Raw genomic sequence first — 26,217 nt, 5'->3', positions numbered from 1 at the left:
TATCTCTAATAATAATGAAATGGCAGTGTCTTTGAATATTTAGAAGTCTCTTAATATTTTTTAAAATTTTACTTATTTCTTCTGTTGGCACATTTGTTATTTGGGCTGTGTTAATTCCTCAAATGATGAGATATTTCTAATCCATATGAAGAAAATATTAATTACATTAATATATTATTTCTCTTGCTTATTCTAATACCTTGTAATATATATGGTCTTTTATAAACTTAATTTTCATAATTGTAAATCAAACATTATTTTTTTAATAGATTATGACTTACAGGTAGGCATTGTAGAAGCTTTGTGTAGAATGACCACAGAAAAACAAAGACAAGAACTGGCACATCATTGGTTTTCAATGGATTTTATTGCTAAGGCATTTAAAAGAATTAAGGACTCTGAATTTGAAACAGTAAGTTGTATAACAATAACAGAAATTCGTGAATTTTAAAAAATTATTATGATTTTTAAAAGTATTTCTCTTTAAAATTAGGATTGCAGGATATTTCTCAACCTTGTAAATGGCATGCTTGGAGACAAAAGAAGGTAAACTTAATGCAAGATACAACCATTTACTGTCAAAGAAATAGAGCTCAAGAGTGAGCACCAAGTGTTGCATCTTTATAAATTTAACTTTATTCTTGTTCTCTACACTATGTTGGAGTGTAGAATGTGCATAGATAATTTAAAACAATAACATGATTTTAGCAAATTACTACACCAGTAATCTGAAATAATTCTGCACTGGCCTTGTTTTATTTTATACTTTTTAGAGAGAAAAGTTCATTTCTGTTTAATTCATATTAATTAACAACTTTAGATGTTCAAAATTGGCTTACTATACTTATGAGTTGCATATCCATTATTATTTAATGTTTGAGGGATAATAAAAATCTAGGCATATTTATTACTTGAATCATCTCCATCATCCACATACTGGAATGTAAATATGTAGCAAACAAATCATCTTCCTTTATAATTAACATACGGTAAGTAGGATCTTTCTGAGGGGCATGAAAGGATATGTAATGTAAATTTTAATCATTTTTTTATAATGACAGAAAAACAGAATTTGCAATGCCTGGCACCTCATAGATGTTCAGCATAATTATTGGATGAATGAGTTCACATTTATTTTACTTACTAAAGAAATTAACAGTATTGTAAGGGTTGTGCAAGGAGTCATATTACCTGGATTTGAATCATAAGTTCCTCTCTTCCTGTTCTAATATTGGGCAAATTATTTAACCTTACATGCCTCAGTTTCCTTAGCTGTTATATTAATAACTACCTCATATGTTTGTGATATAGATTAAATGAGATAATATGCCAAATATGTAAAATAGTATCTAAGAAAGCATTCTGTGAATTTAACCATTTTTAATGTAATTATTCACTTATATTCTTATTTAAGTTCTGTGGAAACATACATTAATAAGCTAAATTAGGAAACTCTGCTCATATTGGATAGCACACTGTATTAGTCTGTTTTCATACTGCTGATAAAGACATACTGGAGACTGAGACATTTATAAAAGAAAGAGATTTAATTGGACTTAAAGTTCCACGTGGCTGGGGAAGCCTCACTATCATAGCGGAAGGCAAGGAGGAGCAAGTCCCATCTTACATGGATAGCAGCAGGCAAAGAGAGAATGAGGAAGATGCAAAAGCGGAAACCTCTGATTAAAACCATCAGATCTCGTGAGACTTACTCACTACCGCAAGAACAGTGTGGGAGAAACTGCCCTCATGATTCAGTTATCTCCTACCAGGTCCCTCACACGACACATGGGAATTATGACAGTACCGTTCAAGATGAGATTTGGGTGGGGACACAGAACCAAACCATATCACACACAAAAACATTTGGTGCAATCATTTTTAGTCAAAATGGTAGATTGAGTAGTATCGTCAAAGTAACATGATTTTCTCTACATAAATGTCCACTAAACATGTATTTTGAAAAGTATTAAAGAGGGAAATATGATTTTTATTTCAATTATGACCACTGCCTGATTTCCTTTTGATTCTAGGCATGATTTCTATTACTGGACAAGATTATGCTGTGAAAGCTTATTTATTTTTTTCTTAAACTACTTTTTATTTCAGGGTCTTTACATTTCCTTGCTTATCAGCATTTCTTGATAAATATGAGGTAAAATTTTAACACATTATTTTAGTTATTGCATGACTTTTGATAGTCAAGTGAATTATGAGTTAAAAATGAATAAGAACACTAAAAATAGTTGTAATTAGTATTCTAGTATTCTGTATCTGACAGTGAAACCAGGAGAAATTTTATGGAAAAGCACATTCATTGCCAAGAATAACTGAAAAATAAAGGCTGTAGTCCAGTTTTTCTCCTGTTTCCTTAAGACCGTTATTGATTTATCATGTATGAATCTATTCAAACTAGTACTTTCAACCTTTATTAGCACTTGGAATATTCATGATTTCTTGGAGCTAGTTGATTTTTTATAAAATATTAAAGTAGCATTTCATTTGATTGTTTTTAAATTTATCTAAATATTATACTTGTCTGTTCTTTCTCTTCTCTCTCCTTCTAGCTTTGTTTTCTTGCTTTAGCCATGAATATAACATCATAATTGTCTATTATTTCTAAAATCATTGTATATTCCAGTTTTGTATGTTTATTTTATTAGCTGCAAATACCATCAGATGAAAAACTTGAGGAATTTTGGATTGATTTTAATCTTGGGAGTCAGACTCTCTCATTCTACATTGCTGGAGATAATGATGTAAGTTTCATTTGCTTGGTATTATTCTTTATGTATATGCGTATATAAGATTTTTACTTAAAGAATGTGGATTTCTTTATATGTTCTAGCCAGTCTTTACCTAGATTTTAACATTAGCTTTAGTAGTTTGATTAGCATAGCAACCTACCAAGCTAATTATAGATGAAAATTACTTCTGATGTTTTATTGTATAAGAAAAAAAATGCTAAGTTTTAATACTAATTTTTTAACATAAGCTTTTCAAAAATGTTAATTTATGACAGTTAAAATTTTATATTCACATAAAGTGAATTGACTTTAGAAAAGGGAACAGTTACTCAAATACAGTGGCATTCTATTGAAAATATTAACACACAGTGACAAGTGGTCCTAACTTAATCATTCATAAAATCTTCTCTTTGGAAATAGGACTTGATTGGGAGTTAATTTTAGTTTTTTTCTTCCTATGCTTTATCATAGCTGTGCTCAGATCTTCCAAATAGGTGGCATATTTTCTGCTGACCTGCATATTTTTTACCTGAGGAAATCCTTGAGCCATTATTTCATAATAGCTACCACCTCATATTTGATACATTTGCATACATTTAGCTCAAATTATGTAGTCCGTTTGCCAGAATCTGAGTAAGAGTTGATCAGCGTTTACTCATCTGGTTGTGGCTGGTGATATTATAAGGCTTTAGTCTTTTTAGTCTGTTTCTTATAGAACCCTGCTGTTTGTTCCAGGTAAATGTTTTATAGATGAACATTAACCAAATGCCTTTTAGGATTTCCACATGCCTTCATTGCTTTTTATTTTAAAGTACCTTCTTAGAATGCTTAAAATTGAGTTCCAATGACTAGCACTGCTTCTCAGGGGCACTGACAGTTTCCATTAGTATATTTCTCGTGCAGGATTTGTAGGAGTGTTTTAGGCTGATTTTTTTTCGAGGAGCTACTTAGGCAGGTGCAAAAGTAATTGCAGTTCTTGCCATTACTTTCAATGGCAGAAACTGCAATTACTTTTGCACCAGCCTAATAGAATTTCGTTTTGGGAGAAAAGTATTGTTATTAAATAGCAGTAACTACTATAAAGGAAATAAATAGGGCAGTGTTCCTTTATTCAGCTTGGTCGAATGGATTATTGAGATAAGAAAATAAGCAGTTAAACATGGTGAAACCCCGCCTCTACTAAAAATACAAAAATAAGCTGGGCGTGGTGGCAGGCGCCTGTAGTCCCAGCTACTTGGGAGGCTGAGGCAGGAGAATGGCGTGAACCCAGGAAGCGGAGCTTGCAGTGAGCCGAGATCGGGCCACTGCACTCCAGCCTGGGCGACAGTGCGAGACTCTGTCTCAAAAAAATAAAATAAAATAAAAAAAAAGCAATTACACTATAGCAGTATACATGATAGGGAAAGTATTAAATGCATTTATAAGTATTTAATGTCTAGTGTGTTCCACACACTGATCAAGATGCTGGGGGACTCTTCTTTCCAAAACTATATTTAGAATCCTCTCTTCTGAATTTCCGTAGCTGTAGTATGTTACCCCTTTATTCTCTCTTGCTCTCCATAAAAGCCATTCTCCACAGTGGCTCCTTGAATCTTCTTCTATCTCTCTGACATGGCATACAAGGCTTTTTGTGGCCTGGTCTCTGGCTGTTTCTCTGATATTTCATATATTTTCTATGATGACTGTGTTCCAGTCACATTTATTTTTCTATTTCTCTAACACAGATTATGCCCATCTTAGGTCTTTCTACCTCTTAGTTCTTCTGCATAGACCACGTCCTCCAGGTCCTTGCATCTTAGTTCTTCCCGTTTAGATTTAACCACAAATGTTGCCTTCTCATAGAGTATTCTCAGGTTACTCAATATAAAGTAGCCTCACAGCCACATTATTCCACATTGTCTTATTTCCTTTATAGTAGTTATTATTTAAAGTTATTTTGTTTATTTGTTGTTGTCTGCTTTCCCGCATAGAGTAGTTTATAGCTATTCAGTGGCTCATGTTTGTTGGAAGAATGAGTAAACGGAACATTGAAAGATGTACAGAGGGCATAGGGGATTGCAAAAATATAGGAAGTGTGGAGCCAAAGGAGGATTTTTAAGTAGGAGGTAACATTAGTTCAATGAATATCTATTGAGAACTATGTGTCACATATGTACTAGGCACTGGAGAACACATTTATGTAAAAGACCCCCCCCCCCCCGGTAGGGGAAATGGATAAAAAGGAAAAACACTAGAGGCAGTTAGGAGGCTTTTGCAATAATCCAGGTGAGAAATAATTGTGGGATGGTTTTGAGATATAACAATGGGCATGGATGGAAATTGATAGAATCCAGAAAGACTTGAGAGGAGACAGAACTGAGCAAACTTGGTGATTTGTAATTTTTTAAAAAGAAGGATTACTAAAATTTGGGTAGCTGGATGGAAAGTGAGCCATAAGTAGAGATATAGAAGCTATCTGTATATAAATGACAGAACCGTGGGTTTTAATGGGTGCCTATATGAAAGAACTATGAAAAACAAATTTCTACAGGATAAGTAAAAGAGATTTTAGTCAGAAGGATACTTGAAGAATCGGCCAAAAGGGAACATATTAAAAGGGTATAGTATTACGGATGACAAAGGAAAGGAGGTTTTATGAGAGGAAATGATCAACACAGTGAAATATTCCTGAGAGGGGAGGTTAAATAAAAACTGGTAACCCATGAAAGAGCAGTTTCACTTAAATGATGAAGAGTTTAGGCATTCCTAGGAAGTTAAAATATCTGTTAAGGAAGTAAAGACATCAAGTTAAGGAAAGAGCGTGACATGTGGATTCAGTGTAGGGGTTTTTGTTGGGTATATTAAGGATAAGAGCTTTCATAAATTGATGGTGAAGGGCAGATAGGGAAAGGTTGAAGGAAAAAATTGAGGTCAAGAGGAGGAAGGAGTATAATGGAGGGAGAGTGGGAGGTGAAAATGGAACAAAATTGCTACAACATACTGATAACTGTTGAATCTGGGTAAGGGCATATTTTGGGTTTATAATACTATGATTTCTGATTTAAAATCTGTTTGAAAATTGCCATTATGTGTGTGTTTTTTTTTAAAGTGAACTAAGTGCCTTGATATATAAGGAAGAATCAGTTTTAAGTTGGTAGATGATAACAATTATTGGGAATAGAGTATGCCAACTGAGATATTCCTCAAAGGAGCAAGTTTTTTGCATACAGAGAAATATGAGGCTGCTCAAAGCCTTGGGGAAAAATTAGAATACCGTCCCTTTCCTCCTGATCCTGAGGTTTTGAGGTAAGGGATAAAGGTAGTGATGTCATCAGGGTATGACTGGTTTCAATTAAGATATAGAAGAGAAGGGAATTAGTAAAAATAATAAGGATTTAGAGTAATTTCTCGGGAATGAGTTGTCCTTAAATAACAAAAGTATTTAGTTTTTTTTATTGTTTTGTTTTGTGTTTTGTTCTGTTTTGTTTGAGACAGAATCTCCCTCTGTTGCCCAGGCTGGAGTGCAGTGGTACGATCTTGGCTCACTGCAAGCTCCGCCTCCCAGGTTCACGCCATTCTCCTGCCTCAGCCTCCTGAGTAGCTGGAGCTACAGGTGCCCCCCACCATGCCCGGCTAATTTTTTTTTGTATTTTTAGTAGAGATGGGGTTTCACCGTGTTAGCCAGGATGGTCTCGATCTCCTGACCTCGTGATCTGCCTGCCTTGGCCTCCCAAAGTCCTGGGATTACAGGCGTGAGCCACTGTGCCTGACCAGGAATGGTATTTAATTTTTACTATAACTTTGTGAATTCAGTATCATTCAGTTATACAAATTTTCAATGAAAATACTTGGGGCAAAGATTTTAGGTTATTATTCACGCGCATTCATGTTTAAATCAAAGGACAATCAGTTAATGAGTATTGTGGTTACGGGACCCAGAATAGGTAGTAGGAGTGGGAATTGAGGAATGAGTATGACTTCATAAAATATTTCAAAGAAAACATAAAAAGACTTTGTAACATTTTTTAAAAAGGTATCTTCTAATATAATATTAACAGTCATTCTTTTTTTTGGTTAAGGATAGAAAATTGTCAAAATCATTTCATTTTAATAATGAACAAATACATTAAATGTAACGTGTAATATGTAGTTAATTGGTGGAGCAAGAAAGGTATTGTATAAACTAGTTACTTAGTGACTAGCAAAAAAAATTGATAGTTCCCGTAACTTAAAATTTGATGTTTAAAGAAACTGAAAATCAGAAATAAATTATTTATGGCCAAAACCTTCTTTTAAATTTAAGGATCATCAATGGGAAGCAGTTACTGTGCCAGAGGAAAAAGTACAAATATACAGCATTGAAGGTATTAAACTTGTTTTTTTCTAATAATTTTCTTAATTCTTACCATATGGAACAAATGTTACATCCTTTCTGGGTTAACAAAACAGACTAATGAAAGCAAAATCAGTATGTTCAGATGTTCACATTCAGAAATTCATCAAATACCTTGATCCCATGTTTCCCTACTAATCTCCCAGTTCTACCCCTGTACTTACCTCCTTCCCTGTCTAGTCTAAAACCAATGATCCAGTTTGTCATTCTTGTCTCTATGTTTAAGGCTCCTGACCTTCCATCCCATTTGCTTGATTAAATCTGAATATCTGGTTTCTCTAGTCCTATAACTGGAACTGCATAACGCTAGTGGACAAAATCAGACTAGTACTATCACAAATTTAGATATTAAGACATAGTCATTTCAATAGACGTAACAATATCTCATGTTTTTTATTTGCATTTTTCTAATGACTAGTGATGCTGAGCACTTTTTCATGTGCTTTCTGGCTATTCATGTATTTTCCTTTGTAAAGTATATATTTTAAATATTTTGTTCATTTTTTATTGGACTGTCTAGTTCTTAGGTATCCTAGATTCCAATCCTTTGACATATATATGTTCTATGTTTTCTCCAAAATTGTATCTTGCTTATTCATTTTCTTAATGATACCTGGTGAGCAGTTTTAAATTTTGAAATCTACTTGATCTATTTTTATGGTTATTGCTTTCTGTGACCCAAGAAATTTTTGTCGACTCTTAAATCACTAAGATGTTCTATTATTTTTCCACAAAAATTTTATAGTTTTAGCTTTTATGTTTAGGAGTATTATAATCTCAAATTAATATTTGATTAAGGTATGATGCAGAGATTGGAGGTTCGTTTTTTCATATAGATATGCAGTTATTACAGGATTATTTGCTGTAAAGGCTTTTCTTTTCCATTGGATTTCTTTGGTTTCTTTGTTGCAAATCATGACTCTGTAATAGTGTGTCTATTCCTTGGTCCTCCAATCTGTTCTATTTATCATAGGTCTACTTTTGTTTATGTCAGTACGACACTGTTTTGATTATGGTAGATTTGTGTTAGTCTTGAAGTCATTTAGTGTAAGTCTTCCAACATTGTGGTTTTTTAAAATACCGTTTTGGAAATTATAGACCTTTTGAGCTTCTATATAAATTTTAGAATTGGTTTATCAATTGCTTGCTGGGATTATGACTCAGGTTTTAGATCAATATGGGGAGAAATAACATGTTAACAGTAGTAACTAGTTTATAAACATGGTGTATCTCTCCGTTTGTTTAGGTCTTTGATTTCTCTCAACAGCGTTTCATAGTTTTCATTGTGTAAGTCTTTTGATGAATTTGTTCCCAAGTATTCAGTCTATATGTTTATAAATAGAATTGATCTTTAATTTTACCAGTCATGGGATCTGCAAAAGAGGTGGTTTTACTACTTCCTTTCTGATCCTTATGCACTCCCTCCCTCCTTTCCTTTTGTTGCTTTATTGCAATGCATAGAACCTCCAGTGCAATATTGAATAGAAGTGATAAAAGTGGGCATCTTTGCCTACTTCCCAATCTTTTCTTAGGAAAGAACATTCACTATTTTACCATTAAGTATGATGTTAGCCAAAAGTCTTTTGTAGAGATAACCTTCATCAGATTAAGGACGTTGATAACTCTTCATATTTGTCTATGCACATGAAACCATCATGGCAATTAAGTTAATAAACATATCACCCCCAAAATTTCTTTGTACTTCTTTTAATCTATCCATCCTTGTACTCTACCCCCAGGCAATTACTGATGTTTTCTTTATCTTTGATACATTTACATTTTCTAGAGTTTATATAAATGGAATCATACAGTATGTAGCAATTTTTGTCCAGCTTCTTTCTTTTAGAACACTTTTTTAAAAAACATTCAAGCATGTTGCATGTATCAGTAGTTTATTCTTTTTATTGCTGAGTGTTAGTCCATTGTATAGATATACTTCAATTGGTTTCTGTAGTCACCTGTTAATGAGCATTTGTAATGTTCCCAGTTTTTAGCTATTGTGCAATGCTGCTGTAAATATTCATGTATAATTAATTACTTCTGAAAATATGTTTTTATTTCTCTTAGGTAAATACTAAGAAGTTCAGTGGTTAATTCAGACCCACAGGCATATGATTAGCTTTTGAAGAAACTTCTAAAGTGTTGTCCAAAGTGATTTTACCGTTTTACATTTTCACTATCAGTTTATAAGACTTCCATTTGTTCTACATCCTTTCTAACATTTCTTATGGTCAGTCCCTCCTACCATCTTGCCTTGTTGCACTGGCTGTATAATTTTCAGTACAGTGTTAGTAGAAATTAAGAGAGCAGACATATTTGCTTAGTTTATGATGTTGGTGTTGAGGGTGAAGGGGATTATTTTTTCTTCTATAATTATTTCATGGTGACAATTTCTCTTGTTAATTCAGGTAAGCTAGTTATTTAATTAGAGTATGGTACTTTCCCATCTCTCTCTTGCTCCCTCTCTTGCCATGTGATACGCCTACTCCCCTTTTGCCTTCTGCAATGATTAAAAGCTTCCTGAGTCCCTCATCAGAGGCAAATACTGGCACCATGCTTCCTGTACAGCCTGCAGAACTATGAGCCAAATCTTTTTTTTTTATAAGTTTCCCACCTTCAGGTGTTCCATTATAGCAGACTAATACAGACTAATATAGTCTTCTTCTAAAAAGATCTGTTGTTTCCTCTCTTGATCAGTCATGTGTTGTTGTCTCTATGGATGTCAAGTAATATTATGATAGATAATGCATATACAGGAACAATAGATGATCCAGATAATCCTTCCACCAGAAGAGTTTCTTTTTTCTTAGGCAGAGGGGCTGAAGGACTGATCCAATCATGGATGTTGGTCTGTGTTTAGTTCTAGTTTTAAATTTACTCTTTATCTTGTTTGCCTCTATTACTCAGATGTGGCCATCCCAGTCTGTTGATGATGAGCCTATTAGATTTGTGTCTTCTGAACCTGAGAGACTGTGGAAGATACAGTTCTGCCTCTTAGAGGTTTCCAGCTCAGCTCTCCAGCCGTTCACTCTACTCCGTCCAAAATCTGGCAGATATTTTGAGTGGGACACTGAGTATATGCCTGAGGATGATACCTGTATCAGGCAGTACATTGATTCCAAGCCCGTGAGACTATAAGAGAGTTAACTCTGCCTTTTATCAGGTTTGATCCAGCTCCTTGTGCTGCCCTAGAATGAAGGGAAAATTAGTTATGCCTTTAAAGCTTTTAAGTGTCCTTGCTTGTCTTTTCTCCAGCAGAGGTTCTCTTCTTAAGCCTACAAACAGAATTAGCAAATTTCCTTAGAGAAAAAAAGGCCAGAGATCTTGTTACATGTACAGCTCTCTGACACCTTTAAACATGATATTTTAATCCTTCTGATTTTTTAAAACAGGATATTAGCCTGCCACAATATCCTACATTTTCCCCGGAAGTGGAAGTCTCCAGCTTCCAACTTTGGACTCTCACTGCTACTTGGCAGTCTTCCATGTCCATAGTTGCCATCCGTCTCCAGTTGTCTAACAGCTGCTATTTAAATTTTTAAGTTATCCTTAGGAACCTTGCCTTTTTTGCTTTCACTATGATGTGGTAATTCAGAAGAACATGAATTTTTCAGGTAAGAATACTTATACATTTTGGCCCTTCAGACCCTCCATCTCCAAACATCTTTGCATCTGTATCCTCCTTTATCTCTCCTGTAAACAGAAGATATTTATCTACTCTTGTTGAAGGGTAATTTCTCCGAGTTCTCCACACACATTCTCCAAGTCTTTGCTCCATCAATTCATATTTCTTGTATCTTCCTCCTCTCTCTCAGTACCTCTTTTCTCTCAGTATATCAATGGGCTCAAATGTCTACATCATAAAACAAAAAGCCTACTTTTATCCTATGTCTTCCTGAAGCTATCTTTTTCTCCCCATTCATAGCCAATTTTGAGAGAATAGTTTTTACTCTTTCCTTCTCTTTCTATTCATTCTTATGTTATAAAATCTTGATATATTGATATCCATAAATACTTGGATTTTATAGCAAGCAACAAAACAAAGTTTTCTTGTATCTCAGTAACACTAACTAATTAAAAAGGAAACCAAGCCATTATATAGTCCAGACAGAGCAAATATCAGGAATTTCAACAAAGCAATCATTAAAATATAACAAATATTCATAAATTTCTATGTAAGTAGCCATAACATAGGTAGACAAATTTTTGTGCAAATAGGCACAAAGCATTCAGCAAAATAATAAATTTGAAGTAGTTCTAATACCATGTGCAAGCAAGGAGTTAAAGCAAATATTACATTTAATTTAATTTACAGTAAGCTATAAAAAAAAGTCGAATGCATATCAGAGGAATAAAACAATCAGCAGAAATAGACCTAAGAATTACAAATGTTTTAATTTTCATCAAAACATGAAACATTATCATTTTTAAAGCCACCTGAATTTTCATTTCTGAAACCTGAAAACTTGTCACTGTTTAACTTTTAAAAACTACTAGCGCTCTTTGAGTTTGAAACTATGGTTACCACTTTCAAGCAATTGCTAATTCTTAGTACCTTCAAAGGGCATATGAGCATATATTTACAAAAGCAAATAAAACATTTTCTCCTTGGGCAGGCCTCATAAGAATCAGGACATTTCATAGCCTGTAGGACATTTGTCCCTTAGGCCACATCATGGCGTGGCCTGCAGAGCTTTTTCAGATGTAGAGATAAATTTCCCTACTTTGTGTGATCCTGCTCCCTCAGAGTGTTTATCTCCTGTCCAAAAGTAGTACATTGTGGGGCAGGGTTGGAGACTTTTCATTCAGCAATAGAATTCCTGCCACAAGTAGGACAGGAGCATGGTGGCCTCTGGTCTATAATACAGGTGCATTTATTAGGTGCTAGGTAATTTTTTGGTAACTTTTGTAGGGAGGGAGAGTGTGGCTATTTCTTATAAGCTGGTACTTGCTGTATTCTCTGTTTACTGGATTGGTAAGTTCATTGAGGCCAAATGCTAGATCCTTCTCACCTCACAATTTCCTGACACTTAATTTTTGTCAAATGTTGTTTATTGTCAGCATGTTATAACAACTGTGGATTTAATAGAAATGTTTATATGTGTATGTCTAGAAATATGGTAATTATATGGAATTAAAGTTATTGTTTTTGTTTGCCTTTTTTTAAATTAAGAAAATAGTATTCTCAGATGTGTTCAAGGAATATTTTATTAAGAATTTGTTAGGGTCCAGAATGTATTTAGAATTCTATCTTATTAGTTATAGCCATATCCTATATTTTATAGATAAGAACACTGAGACTAGGAAAGCTAAATTGACTTGATTGATTTACATAGGTAAGTAGTGCCAGAATTGATTGATTTAAACACTGTTCAATATTGAGAATTTGAATTTTGATTCAATTAATATTCTACATCCATGTCTTATTTATAGTATACTTGCAGAGTAGTATCATAGAAACATAAACTAATCAGTATTGTTTCTATACAGTGAGAGAATCAAAGAAGCTACTGACAATAATTCTGAAAAATACAGTAAAAATTAGCAAAAGAGAAGGGAAAGAATTGCTTTTGTATTTTGATGCATCACTAGAGATCACTAATGTAACTCAAAAAATTTTTGGTGCAAATAAACATAGGGTAAGTCTTTAAACTTAATAAATATTTACTATTTTCATAATTCTGGAAACAGTTTGGGGTTATAAGTTTTATTGCATTTTTTCCTTTCTAAAATTCTTAAAATGTAGATTTTAGTTCTTTAAATTTGTACTGTTGAAGAGTCATCAGCTTGTTAGTCATATCTATTGAGATACCCATTACAAAGTATCTCAGATGACAAAATTAGCAGCAGCTGCTCAAAACATTTAATGAATTTCTGCCAGGTGTTTAAAAAGTAAAATGAGAGAAAGCACTGTTTTCAAGATTTTAAACATCGTGAGAATTACACACATGATACATCAGAAGAAGTAAATAATGGCATAGGGAACATGAGTGGTAGACATTGAAGAAAGAGAATGCTCATGAAGAGTCAGGTTTGGAGATAAGCATTATTATGGATATGGGACTTGAAATGGCCTTTGAAGTTGAAGGAAAGGATTTAGATAAAATACTTTCCAGGCATGTGGAAGACATTATGAGCCAAATATTGTTTAACTGAGAATCTAAGGTGACAATTCATGTGATGTTTTGGGGAGATATTCAATTGACAAATTTGAATAGTGCAAAAGATTTATGTTGCATAATATTAGATGTATTTGTGAGGAACCCTTGTTCCTCACAAATGACAAGCTAAGGTGACTGGTTAAAGGGGAGTAATTGAAGTGTTCTGAAAAGGTATTCATACATGCAAAGTAATAACTTGGGATATTTGGCAATTTTGGAAGAAAACAGGAAACAATTACATTAAATGGAAATAAAATGACATATGAAAAAATGGAAAGAAAATGAAGAAAATGTCATCACTGTGAACTGATTTAATTTTAGGAATCTATCAGAAAACAAGGTATTTCAGTTGCCAAAACGTCGCTGCATATACTTTTTGATGCAAGTGGATCACAGGTATGTCTCAGACTTACTTGATTTTTATCACTGGGCTAAGTTTAACCATAACTAATAGAACAGTAATAAAGGTGGTGTTGGAGGGTGAATATATAGAAAACAAATGGTCTCAATATAAACAGTACCCCAATAAAATGTATATGATGTTTAAACATGTTATTAGTGATAATTTTAGTGTAAAGAGTAGGGTTATTAATAAATATGTTTAGTAACTTTAAAACTTTAAAAAAGCAGTAAATGTCCTTCCATTAATGCCAAGCTTCTTTTATGTCTATTAGAGTTTGAAAACATGGATACTTTTTTATTGGATCACTTTGTAAAAATTATAACAGCACATGGATAGAAAAGGGAAATAATTGAATATGTGAGATGAGTAGGAGCTTTATTAAGACATCCAGTGATTGTTGATTACTTTCTGTGGTTTGCAGTTTTAAATACTTTTTTTTCATATTCTCCAACAGATTCTAGTGCCAGAAAGTCAAATCTCACCAGTCGGAGAAGAGCTTGTTAGTTTAAAGGAAAAATCAAAATCCCCAAAGGAATTTGCTAAACCTTCAAAATATATCAAAAACAGTAACAAAGGGAATAGAAATAATAGTCAGCTTGAGGTAAAGATGGTGTCAAAATACTGGCTTATAAAACTACCATTGATCAAATCATTGCTATATATGAGTACAGAAAGAAGCACCTAGAATTTATATATTATTGGCCTTGATCAATCACATTTCAGAGTTTTTCTCCTACCTTTGACAAATGCAAACAAAAGATAGTGTGTGTCTTAGCAAATTGTGTACATGTATGGGGTTAAAACAAGATATACTTTACAGTTGTAAATTACAAATTGGAGATAGATAAGATAACCTGCTTCTTGAATGTATCCTTTTTGTTCTATCATTGCATTTGGCTATAATGTAGAATAGAAATGTATAATGTTCTGTTTATTTGCATGAGGACAAAAAAAGTATGAGGTTCTTTCTTTTACTCCTTTTCTTCCTCTTCCGTTGAAGGACCTCCTCTAGGTCACATCCAAGAGAACAATTTCTCATAAATGGAACCCCTACCACCATACCTTGCTGTGACACTTGACATTGTCGGTAGCCCTCTGTTTCTTAAGGTCCACTCCTTCAGCTTCCATTGTATACCACAGTTCCCTTTCTGCTTCTATTACTACATTAGAAAAACTTTTTTCTCCATACCTCTTGGTAGGTTTGCTCTAAACCCAAAACCTTGATATCCAGCTTTTGGAACATCCTGTTGCCTTCTTTCTTAGAGAGCTTCCTTCATGTTCGTAATGTGAGCTCTTAAAATGTAGCAGACTTTTCTTCAAAATTCTATAGCTGCATCTCTACTTGTTTTTCTGTATTTCCATTTGTATGTCTCTTCAATACCTTTCCTGAAGTCTAAGCTCAAACATTTTATCTTTTGCCTAAAATCTGCATCTGTCTGTATTTCAGTAATGCTACTGTTAATTTTTTTGGCAATATGCTTTATTCCAGCCTCTTCTCCCCTTATGTCTGGAACCAAGGTGCTTGTGATTATTGTTTCATAGTATCTGTGTCTCACATCCATTCTTTCTTATTTCATCTACCATTGCTCATCTCAGCACACTTAGGTTAACACAGTAGCCTGCTCGTAGGACTTTGTCACCACTGTTTTATCCTATGAGATACCCCATATAATCAGCGATTTTCATTAAATATCAGTATCTTGATAGCATTCTTCTACTCCAAAAGCTTTGTGATTTCTGTGTTCACCCCACTGACTGAATAAATTTTGGCTCAGTTCTGAGACTTTCTATAATTTAATTTTACCCTTTCTATTAAAACTGTAGTATGTATTCTCCCCTTTTGTAAGGTAGTTTGCTTTACTGTCTCTTTGCATGCCATGTTCATTCATGCCTCTAGATCTTCATTAACATTATTTGTTTCTTTTTCTACCTTTACCCATCTAAAGCATACTACATTTGCAAGTCTCGTTCATTTTCACTTTCTCTTTTTTTTTGTAGGAAGTCTTTTATTATACTTTAAGTTCTGAGATACATGTGCAGAACATGCAGGTTTGTTACGTAGGTATACACGTGCCATGGTGGTTTGCTGCACCCATCAACCTGTCATCTACATTAGGTATTTCTCCTAATGTTATCCCTCCCCTAGGTCCCCACCCCGCAACAGGTCCCAGTGTGTGATGTTCACCTCCCTGTGTTCATGTGTTCTTAACTCTCACTTATGAGTGAGAACATGGGGTGTTTGGTTTTCTGTTCTTGTGTTAGTTTGCTGAGAATGATGGTTTCCAGCTTCGTCCATGTGCCAGCAAAAGACATGAACTCATCATTTTTTATGGCTGCATAGTATTCCATGGTGTATATGTGCCACATTTTCTTTATCCAGTCTATCATTGATGGGCATTTGGGTTGGTTCTAAGTCTTTTGCTATTGTAAATAATGCTGCAATAAACATACCTGTGCATGTGTCTTTATGGTAGAATGATTTATAATCCTTTGGGTATATGCCCAGTAATGGTATTTGCTGGGTCAAATGGTATTTCTGGTTCTAGATCCTTGAGGAATCACCACACTGTCTTCCACTTTCTTTCTTTTTATTTAGTTTTTGAGATGGAGTCTCGTTCTGTCACACAGGCTGTGCAGTGGTGGTGCAATCTCGGCTCACTGCAACCTCCGCCTCCCAGAACCTCTGCTTCTTGGGTTCAAGTGATTCTCCTGCCTCAGATTCCCAAGGAGCTGGGATTATAGGCAACTGCCACCACACCTGGCTAATTTTTGTTTTTGTTTTTGTTTATTGTTGTTGTTTAGTAGAGACAGGGTTTCCTTGTTAGCCAGGCTGGTTTCGAACTCCTGACCTCAGGTGATCTGCCCTTCTCGGCCTCCCAAAGTGCTGGGATTACAGGCATGAGCCACTGCGCCCGGCCCATTTTTTTGATTTCTTCATGGAGCTTTGCCTGATTATTTCAGTTTTTACTAATCTCTCACCATTAGGTAACTGTAACTCTCACAGGCACTTCCATATATTTTGGCATGTTTATGTTACTATTTTGTATTTTAGTCTTTTGTTCTCAATTAAAAGTGTCATTTATTTCCCCTAGATAATTAGCACATGAAAGCTATTTTTGGTGTCTTTATATCAGAATCCTGTTGGGTGCTTATTAACAATGCTGATTCTTAGCCCCACCTTAAATCTGTTGAATCTTAAACTCTTAGAAAGGTCTTAAGCACACCAAAGTTTGAAAAACACCATACTACTGTTAAATACCTGTGCTGTGTTTTCAACAAGGATGAACTGTTTGAGGCATTTTTATATGAATAAGTAACTGTTCATGTCCCATTCACTATGCCACTAAAAATTTATCTAAGAAAAATCTATTGGCTCAGAAGCTTGTTTTCTAGTTAATCTTAGAATTTTCTTTTCTCTTATCCTTTCCATCCTTCCCTCACGTTTCATATACATACCCACTCACAACTGCATCATTTTTTCCCCTGTTCTAGGGACAGGTGCCTTAAAACCAGCTCTTTTATGCTTCTATGCAGTATGTCACCATCTACTTCTTAATATGGCATCCTCTGAAACTCCTGTCTCTTGTAGTCCCTGCCTCTGCTTATCTACTTCTGTCCCTCTTATAAATCAGTGTGAGATGATATGGGAGAAAACAAATCTTTATTGAAACCACTAGATTACGTGCCACTGAATCTATGAATTCCTGCAGCTACTTCACTCCAGTTTAGTCTTCACAGATTATTAGTACAATTTTCAAAAATGTGTGAATGTTTTGAAGAAAGCTTAACATGAAAGCACTCAAAATAATTTTATATAAATATGTAATCCAAACATTATCCTCATGATACAGAATAGGAAATTGCAAGCTATGGTTAACTAGATTAACTCAATATTGATAAAATATTTTCAGCTAGCATATAAAGGTACTGTACTTCATAGGTATGGATATTCTATAAATATTCTTTAAAACAATGTTCCTTACTTGTTTTAGCTACTTATTTAATACCAAACATGAAGATGAACCTTTCATATCAGCCTAAAACATGGAAATTTATGAATATTGTGTTGTTTTATTTAAAAAACATATATCTTTGGCATGTATCAAGGCAAAATGTTATAAGTAAAATTGTAGGATATTTAATTTCAAAAAGACTGTGTTTACAGTGGTTGTTGTTCATCATGGTTTCAGAAAATTACTCCTCGCAAAAGAAAAATGTCTGAAGCATCAATGATTGTTTCTGGTGCAGATAGATACACTATGAGAAGTCCAGTACTTTTCAGCAACACTTGTAAGTTTTATAGTTTTAAAAGATTTCTAATAATTATTTTAAAGGAGGCATTTTTTAATTTAAGGTAATTCTGAACATAATTTACATAAAGGATAAGTTTGGTATATAAAAATTGATAAAATATGAACCACAAATGTCTTCTAATGGGAAGAAAAGTATAATGCTAACATACGAACAGAACAGTGTTCAAAATACTAATATTCAACATTAATAATTTATTATAATTTAAGCAGGACACAGCATATCTTACTGGTTAAAACACTGAATTAACCAGGCCAGGTGGACTTAGCTCCCCACTTCCAGCTGTGTACTTTGTACAGATATCCTCTAGCTAAATTTAGAATCAGTTTTTTTTCTATAAGTGGCACTTAAGTATCTATCTTATCAAGTTGTTTAGAGGGTTAAATAAAAATCACTCATTTAATAAGTAATCTAGTGAAACTTTAAACAGTGCCTGATATATATACTAAGAGCTAAATAAAAGTTTTAAAAAACCTGATACTGTGTACTAGTTAAAGTCTTAGTCTATATGACAACTTAACATTGACCTTCTGTTCTAAAAATCTAGTTGCCTACTGGCCAATTGCCTAGTATCTGACAGGCTCCCCAAACTTAATAGGTCCAAAATTAAATTAATCTTTCCACCCTTCCTGCAAATTTTTCCTTCACTTCTTCTCTTGGTAGATAGCATCTATATTCACTTAATTATCTAAGCCCAAAACCTGGGAACCATCTAAGAATGTTTGTTTCTTACCTTCCTCATCAGAAAAGTACCTCAATAATAGCAATAGGTAAAAAAAGAAAAATCTGCAATCCTTGTCCTCCTTTTTAGCAATACCACTTCGAAGAAGAAGAATTAAACCACCACTGCAAATGACGAGTTCTGCAGAGAAACCTAGTGTTTCTCAAACATCAGAAAATAGAATGGATAATGCTGCATCACTGAAATCTAGATCATCAGAAGGAAGACATAGAAGAGATAATACAGACAAAGTAACTTTACCTTGAAAGTATTTTTAAAATATTTTTTTCAAGTAATTGTGGAAATATGTATTGAGCTAACTCCTTTTGCAAGCTGCAAGTGTCTCATTTTGTTTAAAGCATTACCTTTTTTCCCCTAAATATCATTTATTGCCCTTGAAAGTAGGGTCCTTCTGGCATATGACTCATTTACTGTGCTTACAATAAGACTTGTGAATATTAATTCACTATAACTTGATTTACACATTTGGGAGCATAAATGAACCTGCCATAATTATTTCATTTATTACACAAATTAGTGACTACTATGGGGAAGGCTCTGGTATAGGAATGTGAGATACAAGTGGACTGTGTCCTTAAGTTTCTCAAAATCTAGCATGAAAATTAGATACTAAGTTATATAAGCATTCTCAGATGTACACATATAGGATGCAGTAGGAACCAAGTAGAGGGTCAAGTGCCTAACCCCATAGCTAGACGTGAGGGTGAAGATCAGGAGATGCTTTTTAAGAAAATATGGAGAGTAAATTGACTTTTGAAAGGTCAATAAAGAGTCAAATGGATATTGAGGAGAAGGGCATTTGTTCCAGGTAGTTGAAAAGACAGAGCAGGAATGGGTAAGAGAGAATAGTTTCTTGGAGAAACAGGAGGTGATCAGCGATGCAGACAAGCTTGTAAAGGAGGAACATCTAATAGCTTTTGTTTTTTCTGAAGTGTGAAGGTGGTGAGTTTCTCCTGGAGATCTGTTGAAGTACAGGGTTCAGGGACATGTAAAGCTATGTGCAAGGTAATGGAGAGGCCTAAGAATAAGTGTTAGACAATGTTGAGGACCCAGTTTAAATATGACTATGAATTTTATAGCATAAATGTGTTCATAAATATGTACAATTTTCTCAAAGCTTAGTAGCCTTGGTGTTAATAGTAAGATGAGAACAGATGATGGATTCTATTTTTTTAATTTAAATGGGTATGTGGTAGAAAGATAGAGTATGAGAGCTGAAGATATTAAAAGAAAATAGTCAAAGTAATAGTTCAAGTTGTCTAAGTGTTTCTTAATAAGGGGATTATTTTTCAGTTGTGCGACATGGTCCTAAATGTTGTAGGATGATAAGCATCCTAGCTAGGATTATGCTTACCTATTGTCAGGAGAACCCCTCTGTCATTGTGACAAGCCAAACCACACCTGTGTATTTCCATAATGTTCCCCTCCTAGTGTGGAGAATCACTGGCTAGAGTAAGAAGGAAAGGCAGCCAGGATGAGGCAAAATACCTTAGACTAAAGGGAATATTTTTCTGATAATAGTGACAGATTGTATTTGATCTGGATTAAGTGTGTATCTTTGGCTATGGAAATAGGGAAGCTTGCTGTAGGAAAGAAGTTACCTGGGCAATGCAATAGATATTGTTATAAATAAAAAACTTACTAAACAAAAATCATCCTCTTCAATATCTGATGATAATTCTGAAGAAACAGGAAAAGTGAAATAAAGAATGGACCATATCAAAATAGATAAAGCAGGCTATGTAATCAACAGCAGCAGGAGAGATTTCTCATGGAGAGTCTAGAAATTGTCAGTTATAGATGAAAATTGAATTCTTATGCTAGCTGTGGATGTGATCAGAAAATTTATGCAATATTCTGCCTCATCTGCAGTGACAGTTTTCTTGTGTTTCAGGATAGGGAATATTCAAAAACTGGCATAATGTTTAGGAAATATATAAAAATAGTATCCAACTTTTCATATCAAGGCAGATTTGTTTTAAAAGACTCAAACCTTAATACTCTAACGTTTAGGTTGTTTTCATATAACATCTTAAGTTTACGTAACATGTTTCCTGTGTTCACAGCATATCAAAACTGCTAAGTGTGTAGAAAACACAGAACATAAGAACGTTGAATTCCCAAACCAAAATTTTAGTAAGTACCTTGTGGTTTAATTTAGTCATTTTTTTAGAAAATGTATATACTTCTGCCTGTATTACCATTTAACCCCACTGGCTTTCATTGATTTGAAAAAGATTTACAAAGAATTTCTTTGACTTTGTGCAAGGAATTTTTGAGGTTACAAGGAAATAATACAACCTTTGTTCCCCAGAAGTTTGGGTTTGAGAGAGGATGCAAAATCGATCAATCCCTTCATCCCAATATGTGAACCTTTATAGATTTCTATACTAACCTCCCTATCCCCCTGCCAACTGCATGAAAATAATGAAAATATTATAATGTTTGTTTTATTTAGGTGAACTCCAGGATGTTATACCAGATTCACAGGCAGTGGAAAAAAGAGATCATACTATGTAAGTATGAGAAAACCCTCAAATCATTTAGTCTATACTAATGCTGTTTTTAGTGACTGTAACAGATTTGGAGGAAAAGGACTTTATATGATTAGAATGTAGTATTAATCATCTCTCAAGTGTTATGACAGCACAATGGGGAATTATGTATATGGTTTTTTTTCCCCATATGGTCCAATATAACTCTTTTCAAGTGGAGAGACTTAAAATGAATGAGATTTTTAAAATGTATAAACAATGAATGTGTAGAAATATAACTTAGTTTAAATATACAGTAGAACATGTAAGATAAGATATATTTCCACATTATTTTCACATAAGTAATTGCTTTCAGTAAACGTTGACTCCATTAAAAATCGAGATCTTAAAGTCATAGGCTAATGTTTTGTAACATTAAGCAAATTAATTTATTTTCTAGATTACCTGGTATTTTAGACAACATCTGTGGAAATAAAATGCACAGCAAATGGGCATGTTGGACACCTGTAACAAACATTGAGCTATGTAATAACCAAAGAGCAAGTACTTCGTCAGGAGACACATTGAATCAAGGTGAAACTTAGTTTTATCTATATGTAATAGTTCAGTGTTAATTTCCTCAAATGTCTAACAAGTATTAAAACAAATTTAACAAATTTTACATATGTCAACTTATTAATTTAAAAAGAATTAATTTCTCATTTTCCCCAATAGATATTGTTATAAATAAAAAACTTACTAAACAAAAATCATCCTCTTCAATATCGGATCATAATTCTGAAGGAACAGGAAAAGTGAAATATAAGAAAGAACGAACCGACCATATCAAAATAGATAAAGCAGAAGTAGAAGTTTGCAAGAAACACAATCAACAACAAAATCATCCTAAATATTCAGGGCAGAAAAATACTGAAAATGCCAAACAGAGTGATTGGCCTGTTGAATCTGAAACTACTTTTAAATCGGTTCTCCTAAATAAGACAATTGAAGAATCGCTGATATATAGGAAGAAATATATATTGTCAAAAGATGTGAATACTGCTACTTGCGATAAAAATCCATCTGCTAGCAAAAATGTGCAAAGTCATAGAAAAGCAGAGAAAGAATTGACTTCTGAGCTTAATTCCTGGGATTTGAAACAAAAAAAAGTGGTGAGCTTTCAGTGTGTTTTGATTTCTGCATATCCATAAGATGCCTCCTTGATAACATAAGAAACAAACTTGATTAATTGCTACATATTTAACATGTGTAATACCTTGTTTAATTCAGTGCCCAGACTCTCAGAATTCCTCACTCAGCTCTCCCTTGTCGTAGCTCTGATAGAACAGTACTAGGCACATATCAGACATGTAAATATGTATAGAATTAATGAACCATGCAGTTCCTATCTCTTCTTTTTGAGTTCCTCCCACTTTTTCCTTTTGACTTGGATATAGAAATGTTTGTACATTTCTTATAATTCTTACCTTTCTTTTTAATAAATGGTTTTTTTTTCCTCTCTTTGAGTGTAACCATAGACTATGTTTTATTCAACATTTGTTTTCCTGCATGTCCTAGGACAGCCTTACACACAGCATCTCAAATATTTTTTGGATGAATGCATTTAACCTTGACAAGGTTTTGCAAGAAAGTATGTGAATGGGTTGGAAGAGACTGTCTTCTATTGTAACTGTTACTCATCATTATTAGAGCTCCCACTTTCTTTTTCAGATTAATCATCTCTGGAGAACATCTCTAAGACATTTTTAGCTACTTTGCCACCAGACTTCCAGGGAAGAAAATTTTACTTTTTTGTAACAGTTACGGGTAAATCATTTTTTCTTAACTATCAAAATGCAGATTAAGAAAAAATTTTTAATTAGAATACATTTCCACTGCAAGTAATGCAATCTGCTTTTTGATATTTCTAAAATAATCCAGGTTTTATAGGCTTTTATTTTCATTTATCTTCTGTAGTAATGCTGATACCTGGGAAGCCAAATTTCTAGAGTCAATGTAAAATGTTCACACGATGTAACCTCTCAATGTGCAAATTATATTTAAAAGATAATTTGCAATTGTATATAATTAGGCATTATTTAATTTGTCTTGACCAGCCTCCTTTAAAATATTTTTCACACCTGCAGCTCACTTTTTGTGCCTAATTTGGCTGTTTTCTTCTTTAATCATATTCTTTTGGGTCCCTTTTTTTTCTTGGGTCCTAATATGTTATTTTCTGTTTCTCATCTTAGCTGCTATTTTCTTCCCTCAGTCCCAGGGGAAATAAGGTTCTTTTTGTCTAAACAAAGATCTGTCTTTAAATTTAAATTTTAAATTGCTTTCTTTGGTATTTAGAATAATTTCACATAATTTCCCTGAGCTAGTCATTTTTTTTTTCTGGGAGCACAAAACCTAATAATCTTTTCTAAGCTGTGCTCTGATTTTTAAAAAATCAACTTCCTGTTTTCAGAAATTGTCTTCAGTCCTTTATAGAGTCACTACCTGTATCCTATTTAGAATTTCCCACCAGTTCATGAATCACTGTCTCTACCTACCTACCTACCTACCTATTTATTTATTTATTATACTTTAAGTTCTGGGGTACATGTGCAGAACGTGCAGTTTTGTACGTAGGTATACATATGCCATGGTGGTTTGCAGCACCCATCAACCCATCATCTACATTAGGTATTTCTCCTAATGCTATCCGTCCCCTAGGCCCCCACCCCCCAACAGGCCCCAGTGTGTGATGTTCACCTCCCTGTGTCCATGTGTTCTTATTGTTCAGCTCCAACTTATGAGTGAGAACATGTGGTGTTTGATTTTCTGTTCTTGTGTTAGTTTGCTGAGAATGATGGTTTCCAGCTTCATCCATGTGCCAGCAAAGGACATGAACTCATCCTTTTTTATGGCTGCATAGTATTCCATGGTGTATATATGCCACGTTTTCTTTATCCAGTCTATCATTGATGGGCATTTGGGTTGGTTCTAAGTATTTGCTATTGTGAATAGTGCCGCAGTAAACATACATGTGCATGTGTCTTTATAGTAGAATGATTTATAATCCTTTGGGTATACACCCAGTAATGGGATTGCTGGGCCAAATGGTATTTCTGGTTCTAGATCCTTGGAGAATCACTGTCTTCCACAACGGTTGAACGAATTTACACTCCCAACAGTGTAAAAGCATTCCTATTTCTCCACATCCTCTCCAGCATCTGTCGTTTCCTTACTTTTTAATGATCATCATTCTAACCTGGTGCTAGATGATAACTGTCTTCTAAGGTAGCCATCTGTCTGATACTGTCTTTCTACTTACTGGATCACCCCAGAGCAACCTCTGTAGTTCAGTGGCACAGATTTGCCAGGCTGGCTCCAATTATACTGAAATTTCTGAAATCATACAGTATTTTGGAGAAGGTTCATTTTTGGTACATTTCTATCAAGACGAGTAAACCACTCTGATAATCTTAAGGGGATTATAACTTAGTACCTATTATATATAAGAACATATGGACTTAAAAATGGTTAAAATAGTAAATTTTGTGTTTACTAAATTTTTGTGTATATTACTACAATTAAAAAACCTATATGCCTGATAACCAGAGAAAAGTAAATATAAAATCAGGAGACCTCATATCTTTAAGAATACTATTGGAGTTTATTAAAACTAAGTTATCTAAATTGTGCTGAGAATAATTCTTATTTTGTAGTCCTTTTACTTTTAAAAAAATTATTTTTGGAGCAATTTTAGTCCCAAAAATGAGTAGAAAGTATAGAGACTCCTCATATACCCATTTACCCATTCCCCTATTATTAACATCTTGCATCACTGTGGCACATTTGGTAGAATTGATGAGTCATTATTGATACATAATGATTATTAACTCAAGTGCTTAGTTTACATTAGGCTTCATGCTTTGTTGTACATTCTGTGTGTTTTGACAAATATGTAGTGGAGTGACATATCTACCATTACAGTATTACACAGAATAGCTTCAGTGCCCTACCATTCCCCTGTGCTCCACTTGTTTGTTCTTTCAACTAGGAATGTATTAAATTTATAGATCAAGTTAGGAAGAACTGATATCTTGACAATATTGAGATTTCTATCCATATATGTGGAATATCTCTTCATTTATGTAGATCTCCTTTGATTTCTTTCATCAGACTTCTGTAGTTTTTCTCTTGTACATGTTTTGTTAGATATACATCTAAGTATTTCTTTTGGCAGTGCTAATGTAAATTATATTGTGTTTTTGATTACAGACTTCACTTGTTCATTGTTGGTTTATAAGAAAGTGGTTGACTCTGGTTTATAAGAAAGTGGTTGACTTGTGATTTGCAATCTTGCTACAATTGCTTATTACTTCCAGTAGTTTTGTTGCTAATTCTTTGAGATTTTCTACATAGACAGTGACGTCATTTGTGAACAAAGACAGTTTTATTTCTTCTTTCCCAATGAATATACCTGTTATTTCCTTTTTATGTCTTATTGCATTAGCTAAGAATTCCAGAACAATGTTAAAAAGAAGCAATGAGAGGGGACATTTTTGCTTTGTTTCTGATTTTAGTAGGAAAAGCATCTCGTTTCTCACCATTAAGTGTGATGTTAGCTGTAACTTTTTGTAGATGTTCTTTATCAAGCTGAGAAAGTTTCCATTTATTCCTAGTTTGCTAAGGGTTTTTTATTGTGAATCTGTGTTGGATTTTGTTAGATGCTTTTTGTGTATCAGTTTATATTGATTGATTGATTATTTAAAATTAGCCTGTTATGATGGAGTACATTAATTTTCAAATGTTGAATCAGTCTTGCATACCTAGAATAAAATCCACTTGGTAATAGTTGCATAATTCTTTTTATACATTGTAGGATTTGATTTGCTAATATTGCTGATGTTGCGGATTTTTGCATATGTGTTTATGGGAGATATTGGTTTGTACTTGCTTGTAATGTCTTTGGTTTTGGTGTTAAGGGGATATTGGCCTCATAGACTAAGTTAGGAA

At 33.8% G+C, this 26,217-nt stretch overlaps 1 protein-coding gene across 2 annotated transcripts in view; it reads left to right on the top strand.

Annotated features, from left to right (window-relative positions):
• The window catches only part of SYCP2 (synaptonemal complex protein 2), a 59,093-nt gene that overhangs the window by 7,918 nt on the left and 24,958 nt on the right, over positions 1-26,217 (top strand). For both annotated transcript variants that reach the window (XM_024238859.3, XM_054541909.2), the window contains 14 exons: positions 270-412; positions 494-546; positions 2,110-2,155; positions 2,664-2,759; positions 7,030-7,090; positions 12,610-12,758; positions 13,602-13,676; positions 14,138-14,284; positions 17,874-17,973; positions 18,806-18,966; positions 20,803-20,872; positions 21,195-21,252; positions 21,671-21,804; positions 21,946-22,382. In XM_024238859.3, coding sequence (XP_024094627.2) covers positions 270-412; positions 494-546; positions 2,110-2,155; positions 2,664-2,759; positions 7,030-7,090; positions 12,610-12,758; positions 13,602-13,676; positions 14,138-14,284; positions 17,874-17,973; positions 18,806-18,966; positions 20,803-20,872; positions 21,195-21,252; positions 21,671-21,804; positions 21,946-22,382 — 1,730 coding nt within the window. The remainder of the gene's footprint in view (positions 1-269; positions 413-493; positions 547-2,109; positions 2,156-2,663; positions 2,760-7,029; positions 7,091-12,609; positions 12,759-13,601; positions 13,677-14,137; positions 14,285-17,873; positions 17,974-18,805; positions 18,967-20,802; positions 20,873-21,194; positions 21,253-21,670; positions 21,805-21,945; positions 22,383-26,217) is intronic.

The sequence above is a fragment of the Pongo abelii genome, chromosome 21, assembly GCF_028885655.2.
Source record: "Pongo abelii isolate AG06213 chromosome 21, NHGRI_mPonAbe1-v2.0_pri, whole genome shotgun sequence".
NCBI classification, from domain to species: Eukaryota; Metazoa; Chordata; class Mammalia; order Primates; family Hominidae; genus Pongo; species Pongo abelii.
The sequence above is the reverse complement of the archived record's forward strand: the minus strand, read 5'-3'. Positions and strand labels throughout refer to the sequence as shown.